The following is an 8767-nucleotide window of genomic DNA, read 5'->3' as shown; positions in this document are numbered from 1 at the left end:
CGTGCGTCCTTTCCATTTCAAGTTTTTGAACTTTCTTATAAACGTGATGTTAAGAGCATGTGTTGATATCGGAGAACTGTTTTGTGTTGCACGCTTTCATAAATGGTTTTTATTGGGCATTTCATTCTCCATCTTTTTTTCTGAGTCATCAGCCTAGTTGGCCATGGCCACTTCAGGGGTTTCTAAATCCCTGTTTTCCCCACCTCTCCACCAGTACTTAATCCACCTGATGGAGCACGAGAGCATCTTCTGTCCTTGGTTTGTAACTGAATCTCAGGGACCAGACTGCCCTCACCTGCCTGTCTGGGTGTGGCCAGGTACAGCCAGGCCCGCATTCTCTGGTGCCAGTGAGGGCAGCCCTAGGATGTGGCTGTCTAACCCCCTGGGCTCTCAGATGGCAGCCCTCCCTCTCCTTGGCAACCTCTATCAGTGGCCAGGCTGGGCTCCAGGGCTTGTGGGCTTCCCTGCCCTGCAGCTTAGAGGCAGCTGAGGGCTCGGGGACGCATGGTTCTGATCACTTCAGGTGACTGTCGCAGTCCTGGCTCCAGTGCGCCTGGATCCACCGCCACATGCTGCTGTTGTGTTTGAACCCCAGCCCTGCCTTGTGTTGGGACTGAACAGACCCAGGCAAGGGTCAAAGTTGGCTGAGAGCATACTCTTCAGAACAGGAAGTTGGGAAAACATGTGAGGGACTCCCAGCCTGGGAGGAGTGGCTCGGCTTGGAGATTTTGGACAAGATCCTGCTGTTGCCAGTAAGGGCATGGAGGACGGGTGTTTTGGTGGGAACTAGAGACTGTAGGAGAAGCCTCAGTCTCCAAGATTCCCACTGGAGCCTGCACATCCTCCCTCTGTCTCAGCCAGCGTGAGCAGGGAGGGATGCGAAGGGAAGAACCCCGTACCCCTGCAGAGTCAGAACATGCCAGATGATTGCATCCTCTCTGGGACTTGGTCTGGCCATCTCTCAATCAAGAGGGTGGGTGCTCACACTCAAACACCCAGGAGCCCCGGGCAGCACATGCTGGCTATTCAGGGGAACCTAAGACCCACCCCTGTCCTGGTGTTCCTTGTGTGGACGTGGATCCCTGCTTGGTGTGCTTCCATCCTAGGGTTCCAAAAAGGAAAAGCTTGCTTTAGGCTCCAGCAGGCAGCATTCCCAGTGGGCAACGGAAGCCACAGGACTGAAGGAACTGGGGCATCAGTGAAAGGGTCGGAAGTCAAACTGGATAACACAGGTGGTTTCATTTTTTTTAAAATATTTTCATCTGCTTGAAAGGCAAAGTGACAGAGAGGGGTCTTCCAACTGCTGGTGCACTTCCCAAATGCCTACAACAGCCAGGTTTCCCACATGGGTAGCAGATACCTAATACTCCAGCCAGTATCCACTGCTTCCCAGGATACATCAGCAGGGAGGTGGATTGGAAATGGAGCAGCTGAACTCCAATGTGTGCTCCAATATGGGATGTGGATGTTATAAGCCGTGGCTTAAACGGCTGTGCCACAGTGTCCACCTCAGGAGGTTTTAGAGGGCAGCCAGGTTGGGGCTGGGTCCAATCCCACATTTCTAGGCCCTAAGACACCAGAAGAATAGGGGCTAGAGGGAGGAGGAAAGAAGTTGGCAGAAAAGGGACCCCTTGGGAAGTGCACTGGGCAGAGCTCTCGAATCCTAGTGAGAAGTACAGACACTGTACCCCAGCAGGTGCGCCCTGGGTTCCACTGGCTTATGGCTTCCTTTGGCTCAGTCTCCTCCAGGACACCGCCACATGTGGCTTCTTGTGAAGTGGCTGGAAGGGTCCACATAGAAAACTGAGTTGAAGAATCACACAGGTGGGGAACTGTAGACCTCATTCAGCTAAAACGTTGATTTTTGCCTGTGTGATATTTATTATAATTGTGGAGAAATACATAATATTTGCCATCTTAGCCACTTTCAATTGTACAATTCAATAGTGTTTGTTCGCATGGCTGTGCAGTCTCTGGAATTTTTTCATCTTGCCAAACAAACACCTAAGAAGCAGGTCCCATTTCCCCTCCGCTCAGCCCTTGACAACGGCCATTCTACTTACTTCGAAGGGCCAGAGAGAGCACTCCTGTCCACTGGTCCATTCCCCAGATGCCTGCAACATCTGAGACTGGCCAGAGCTAGGAGCCAGGAACTCAATCCGGGTCTCCCATGTGGGTAGCAAGGACCAAATTACTAGCACCAACACCACTGCCTCCCAGGGTGCACTTCAGCAGGAAGCTACATCAGAAGAGCAGCTGGGACTTGGATCGGGTACTCCACGCAGCATTTTAACTGCTACACCAAGCACCTGTCCCTTTTCATCTGCAGTTTGGACTCCTCCAGGTACCTCATGTAAAAGAAACCATGCAGTGGTTGGGGGTCCCTACCGGTAACTTAACCACTGTGCCAAACACTCAGCCCAGCGCTTCTGACCTGGCCTAAGTTTGGCTGTGTTGCGATTCAGCAGATCAGGAGCAGAATCCGGGTAGTTGCGGCCCCTCTTCAGGAGGGATCTGTGCCTTCTGGTTGGCCTGGCAGCTGTGGATGTGTGTTGGAGACACCTGGCCTAGTTCTTCCTCATCTTCACACCCCCCGCCCCCACACACCTTTTCTACCTAGGGATCTGGGGTGGCCAGGCAAAACTACATTTCCCAGGTCTCACTTACCTGTGTGCTTCCACAAGGCCGGTTCCTGCCAGACCAGGATGAAGCTGACCGCCTGCCTCACCGCCTTGGGAAGCAGCACCGTGCTTTGGTTTCTCTGACACAGGGGTCAGGCGTGCACCTGTTGAGCTCCGTGGCTGGACAGCAAGAGCAGACACGGGTTTCGGTCTGTCCTCAGTGCCGGGAGGTGGTCAGCCTTTGCTTGGGAGCCTCCCTGCTGAACACCTGCCCGTGGACTTGAAGCTCTACCGGTCAGGGCGATACAGCCCCCAGGAACGGCTTCCTCGGCGCCATGGCGACATGGGCCCGTTCTCCATGGCAGAGCGAACCGCCGCATCCTGTACGTGCCTCCTGGGTCCCCTCTGGCTCTGCTTCTCTGCTCCAGCCCTGGCAGCACTGCCCTCTGTCAGTCACCTGCTGTTGTCTCCGTTCTCCAAACGTCTTCCGGGCGCCAGGGCCTGTGCTAGTGCTGAGTCGAAGCTGCTGCTTGTGTCTCCTTCCACACAGGACCTAGCACCTTCCCCTACCTCGGCGCGCCTGGCCTCAGCCTGGCCCAGCCAGTGGGTGCTATGGAAGACCATGGACAAGACCTTAACATGTTCCACTGCCCCCATTCTGCACATGCCAGTGGGCCCAACAGCAGTTGCCATACCAAGAACCAGGACCTCTGCTGTCTCCCACCTGGCAGGGCAGCTGCCCGGGGCAGGGGGTGTCAGGAGAGCGAGCCTGGTGACGTGGAGAGTGCTCCCCGCAGGGATGAGGAGGGGTGCTGGGCAGCCTGGCCAGCCGCTGAGTGAGTCAAAGGCATCCTCCTTGGCTCCATTTACAGATGAGGAAACTGAGGTGTGAGGCGAGAACAGTCTTGCCCCAGACCAAAAGACCACAATGGACCTGGGCCCAGAATCTCCACCCCATCCATGGGGTGGTGACGGGGGAGGGGCATGCAGAGTGCAGAGAGGCGCTGAGGCTGGGGCTGTGTCACAGGCAGGTCCTGTGCCCCCTCCATGTCCCTCCCCAGCCTGACAGGCTCAGGGGCCCTCATTGGTCAGCTGCAGCTGAGGCTCCCTGAGGTCAGATCCAGGGTCCTGGACCCTGCAGCCCAGAGTATGGCGTCCAGGCAGAAGAGCCTGACCTGGTTCTCCTGGCAGCCACTCAACATTGCCTTGTGACATCCCCTGCGAGGCTGAGATGAGGCCCACGCAGTCTCTCGCAGAGCACCTGGAACACAGTGAGTGCTCACGGGTGACTGGGTAGAGTCAACAAGGCTGCAACCTGGGACACCCCTCGGGGACATGGAACCTGCCCCGCCCCCACCCCACCCCCAGGAGGTTTACATAAAGTCAGAGAGCTGGAGGCATGGTTCTGGAGGAAGAGGCCGGGATGCAAGTGACAAACCCAATTCAAACCAGACAGCAGGTGTCAGATCACATGGCCGTCAGGCTCGGGCTTCAGGAACGGCTGCATCCAGAAGCTGTTTTGTTCTCGGGCACCTGTCCATTCCCCAGCTCCCGGGAAGCTCCTGGCCCCGGGCCCCTCCGTTTAGTGACCTGGAGGAAAGGGCACCTGTTTCTCAGCAGTTCTGGGGAAAAGTCCCAGCAGTGACTTGCCTTGAATTCACGGTCACGAGCCCACGTCTGACCCACTCTCCGTGGCCGAGTGGACACTCACTCCGGTCCCACAGCAAACCCTGGGGCTGGAGAAGCCAGATCCTCAGAGCCCTGTGCTGTGGCCTGAGAGTGGGTGCCCAGAGGAACAAACAGTACAGTGCTGTTAGCAGAAGGGCAGGCCGGTCAGCAGCGTTCTCAGGTGCTCAAGAAGCACGCCAGGCTCCTGGGGAGAAGTCGGCAAGCTGGGGGAGAGAAGGGGACAGGCGGCAGGGAGGCAGCGGCTTCAGATCCAGAGGCCAGCGGTGGAGGCAGATGACGCCAACAGCGAGGGGTAGATTCAGTGAGAAATGTGGAAAGGCAGTTAGGAATAAGGACAGCCCGCAGGGCACCCTGGGGCCCTGGAGTGCACAGGAATGTTCCCAAAGGACAGATGATCAACAGGGTGGGGGGCTTTGATCTGGGGAGGGAGTTCTGGGAGTACGCAGAGAAGCAGGCATGAGGCTAAGTGGCCCCTGAGTGTCCAGTGAACACCCGGGCAGGAAGCAGTGGCCACTGACAGCGTGTGGTCAGAAGCCTGGCTGCAGCAAGTGGCGCTCCCCAAGTCTGTCTCAATCTCAGAGCCACTTGTGGAGCTGCTCACAAAGCCAATTCCCAGGCCCCAGCCCCAGAGTGCGGACAACTGGGGTGAGCCTAGTTGGGATTGGAACAAAGTCTCCAAGTGCTTCTGGTTTAGGGCTGGAAGATGTAATCTGAGGCATCACATTGAGCTGGTCAGTAGCACCATTCCCACAGAATCCTGTGTAGGCCAAGGCCTCTCGTGCCCACTAGCTGCTGCTCTCCTACTGCCTAGCCCCAAAGAGCTTGGACTGGCTCAGCACCCGCAGGAAGATACCAGGCACACTGCTGCCCTGTCAGAACTGCAAGCAGATAGGGCTGGCAGGAAAATAGCCTGGCTCCAACCTAGGCCTCTCTCCTGGGTACCCAGAAGCCCTCAGACCCCAAATGGCCGCTGCCCAGTGTAGCTGTGCCCTCTTGCTGGTGTCTCCCACCCCTGTCAGGCTCCAAGGTCCCAGCTGGCTTCCAAGCAGCTCTCTGGAAGTCCATCTCCAGGGCAAGGTTGTCCCCACCCCCCCACTGGTGCATCCTGTCCACTGCTGTGGGCTTGGTGCCCAGCCGTGCATTGCGAGAGGAAGCAGCCCCCAGCCGGGTGTGACGTCTGGAGGGCAGTGACCCCTTGCCTAGGTGGCTGAGAGGTCTGTTTTGGGACCACACTTAGGCCAGGGGCAGGTGAGGGACACTAGCAGGCCGGCAGCTCCTGCCTTTCACCCAGGCTTGCCCGGCCTGGACAAGAGCGACCCCACCAGGAGAGAACCTTCCCCTGCTCCCACTGACCCCAGGGTTGGCTGGCTGCAGAAGAGACCCCCGCCTAATGTCCACTGGAAAGACAACCAGTTCCTGTAATGGACACCAGGGTGTCCACCAGCCAGGGCCATTCCTTCCCAGCAAAGCCTGGCGTCCCCTGCCCGTCTCAAACTAACAAGCGAAAGGCAGCCAGAGAGTGAACGCGGGCTGGAGTGCGCCGAGAGGCCGAAGCCAACTGCCCAGCGCGCCTCCCGAGGCCGCCCACACCCTGGCGTCCACCCCAAGCGTCCCGGGGCTGCCGGGACCTCCCGCATCGTCCCGCGAGCCCGCCCCCCGGGTGCGAACCCCCCCAACACACACACTGCAAGAAAACGAGCGCGGCTCAAAGGTTCAGACAATTTATTGTGCCCCGCAAAAAGGCCCCCGGGGACGACAAGCGCCGCGCAGCCCCGAGCCGCGGGCCACCGCCCGCCCGCCGCACCCGCAGGCGGGGGCGCAGGCAGCCGGGGCGCGCGCCGCCGCCGCCGCCCAGCGAGCCCGGACCGGGCCGCCCAGCGCTTGCGCCCGAGCGGGCGGGCGGCGGCCGCGGCCATTGGCGCCCAGGGGCCGGTAACCATAACGACGGCCGTTGCCAAGGGCGAGAGCCAATGGGGGCGTCGCCAGGGCTGTTTCAAAAACCTAAAGCAAACAACGAAAAAAAAAAAAAAACCGCTACGCCGGTGGGGGAGGGGAGGGAAGGCCCGGGGCCGAGATGGAGCGGCCCGGGCCGGGCCGGGCTGCAGCGGACGCGGGCGGGCTAGAGGGGCGCGCTCACTTGCGGCCCTTGGGCACTTTGGGGACGCTGGGCTTGGCCGCCTTCTTCACCTTCTTGCCCGCGGCGGCCGCCGCCTTCTTGGCCTTGCTGCCTTTGTCCTGCTTGGAGGCGGCGCCCTTCTTGTGCGAGCGCTTCTCCGGCTTGGCGCCCTTGGCGGGCTTCCTGTCCGCGCGCCGCGGGGCTGCGGCGCCCGCGGCCGCCTTCTTGGCCTTGGGCGCGGCGGCGGGCGGCGGGGCCCCGGCCGCGGCCCCGCGCCGCTCCCCGCTGCCCTCCAGCTTCTTGCGGTTCAGCTTGAACGAGCCGTTGGCGCCCGTGCCCTTCACCTGCAGCAGCGTGTCGTTCTGCACCAGCGCCTTGATCGAGTACTTGAGGTAGGTGCGCCCGTTCTGCTGGTCGAACCACGGCACCTTCTTGGCCTCGGCGTAGATCCTGGCCAGCGACGAGCCGTTGCGCTCGCCCAGCCTGCGGATCGTCTCCACCACCAGCTGGCTGTACTTGCCCGGCTGGTTCTTCTTCTTGCTGTTCTTCCTCTTCTTCGACGGGGACAACGCCGCCGAGCCGCCGGCCTTGGCCGCTTTCTTGGCCGCCCCCTCGGCGGTCGTGGGCGGCAGGGCCTCCTCTAGCTCCACGGACATGGTGGCGAGCGGGTTGGTGGCGGGCGGGGCGCGGAAGCCGGGGGGCCGCGCCGGGAAGAGGAAGGCGAGGGGCCGAGGGGGCGCCGGGGGGCTGGGGGCGCGCGGCGGCTCCAGGCGGGAGCGGCCGCGGCCGGGCCTGGGGCCGGGCGGCAGGGCTGGGGTGGGGGCCGGGCCGGGCCGGAGCGATGCGGAGCGGGGCGAGCCTGGGGGGTGGGGCGAGCCTGGGGTCGGGGTGAGGGTCCGAGCTGGGGCCGGAGAGGGTCGCGGAGCCGAAGATGGAAAGCGCCGAGCCGCCGCCGCCGCCGCCGCCGCTGCTGTTGCTGCTGGAGGAGATCGCCAGGCGCGCGCGCTGCGCTCTGGCGACGAGGGCGCTCTACTCCGCTTTTATAGCTCGCTGGCGGACCACGTTGAGAACAACAACAGCCTGGTCCGGAGCCAGCGCAAACTTGTGCTTCTTCGAGCCCCTTTCTCAGCCACTGGCTTCCCGGACTGCGCCTCCACGGCCCCGTGATGCGCTCGGCGGTGCACCCCGGACGGGGCCCGAGCCCACGGCGCCAAGCAGAGGCGTCCTGCGCCCAGGGAGGGCTCAGCAGAAGGGGACGGAGCGGCGCACCCCGGGCTGCGGGAGCGCGCGAGGAGGGGGGCACCCCTTTTGGGAGCGAATAGCGCAGGCCCCGGGCGAGGCCGCGCCGACACGGGCTTTGCAGGCGGCAGCCAAGAGTGTGCCACGGGCACCCAAGCCCTGGCCCGGCCCAGGGGCCCCTGGCCTGGCCGCAGGACCAGCTTTAATTCGTCCCAACTAACACAGGGCACGCCCTCACGCGGTCGGCCGGGGCAGCGAGGAGCGCCCAGGACGTCCCCGAGGGGTCTCCGCCCGACCCACAGGGGACGGAGGGTGGGAGGCTCCTCCCGCCTCTGCCTGCAACTCTTCTTGTGCTCTGGGGACCTGGGCACCACACGGGGCGCGACGGGTCGACGGCCGGGGCTCCGGCGGGGACGTGGTCTGGCCGCACCCCCTCCAGCCGACGCTCCCAGTGATACGTAGACGCTGCGGGGCTCCCCAGAGCCACGCGACGGCTGCGGGGGTGGCAGGCGGGCCAGGGCGTGGTGGAGACCCCCCCCCCCCGCCCAGAGGAGTTCCCGGGAGACCTGGGGTGGGGATGGCAGGGAGAGCTGATCTCCCGTCCGGAGGGAGCTCAGCGGAGGGGCGCAGGGGCGTGGGTCCTGTGCAGGGGCTTCCCTTGCGTTCGGGCGCTGCTGTCTTGGGGCAACCGGCGAGTTCCTCCAGGGGAAACTCGTGCAAGTCTGCGGCCCCAAGCTCTGCTTGGGGGGGGTGCAGAAGGTGCCCCAAAAGGTCAAAAACGCCTAGGCAAGGCAGAGAGTGGGGGAGACGCTGGGGAGGGCAGTGAGTGATTCCGGAGCGCGGGGCCGTGGGCGCCGCAGACCCCAGCACGCAAAAGGCCATGGGGAGCGCAGCACGCCAGCCGCCTGGGGTTCCCAGGGCCAAAGAGAGGGGCATTTTCATGTGAGGAAAGCTGGGAGCCCTGAGATCCGAAAGTTGGGGGTGGGTGCATGTGTTGGAGCCCTGTCAGGCCTGGTTCTCTGGCTGACCCCTTTCACAGACCCCTCCCATTCTGCACACTTGACAAACTGGTAAGGGAGGCCCTGGAGATGAGGGAACCGAG

The 8767-nt window shown here is 62.3% G+C and overlaps 1 protein-coding gene across 1 annotated transcript; it reads right to left on the bottom strand.

Moving 5' to 3' along the window:
• Positions 1-6015: 6015 nt before the first annotated feature.
• Positions 6016-7449, bottom strand: H1-10 (H1.10 linker histone). The gene has a single exon (XM_070051013.2). It carries the CDS (start codon positions 7080-7082, stop codon positions 6444-6446), a length of 639 nt encoding a protein of 212 aa, XP_069907114.1. The 5' UTR covers positions 7083-7449; the 3' UTR covers positions 6016-6443.
• Positions 7450-8767: the final 1318 nt, after the last annotated feature.

The sequence above is a fragment of the Oryctolagus cuniculus genome, chromosome 10, assembly GCF_051225735.1.
Source record: "Oryctolagus cuniculus isolate XC-2025 breed Fujian yellow rabbit chromosome 10, ASM5122573v1, whole genome shotgun sequence".
NCBI classification, from domain to species: Eukaryota; Metazoa; Chordata; class Mammalia; order Lagomorpha; family Leporidae; genus Oryctolagus; species Oryctolagus cuniculus.
This window is presented reverse-complemented; position numbering and strand designations above follow the sequence as displayed.

Bases quoted from the DNA above. Each gene is read 5' to 3' on its own strand.
- H1-10 (XM_070051013.2), bottom strand. From the start codon at position 7,082: ATGTCCGTGGAGCTAGAGGAGGCCCTGCCGCCCACGACCGCCGAGGGG.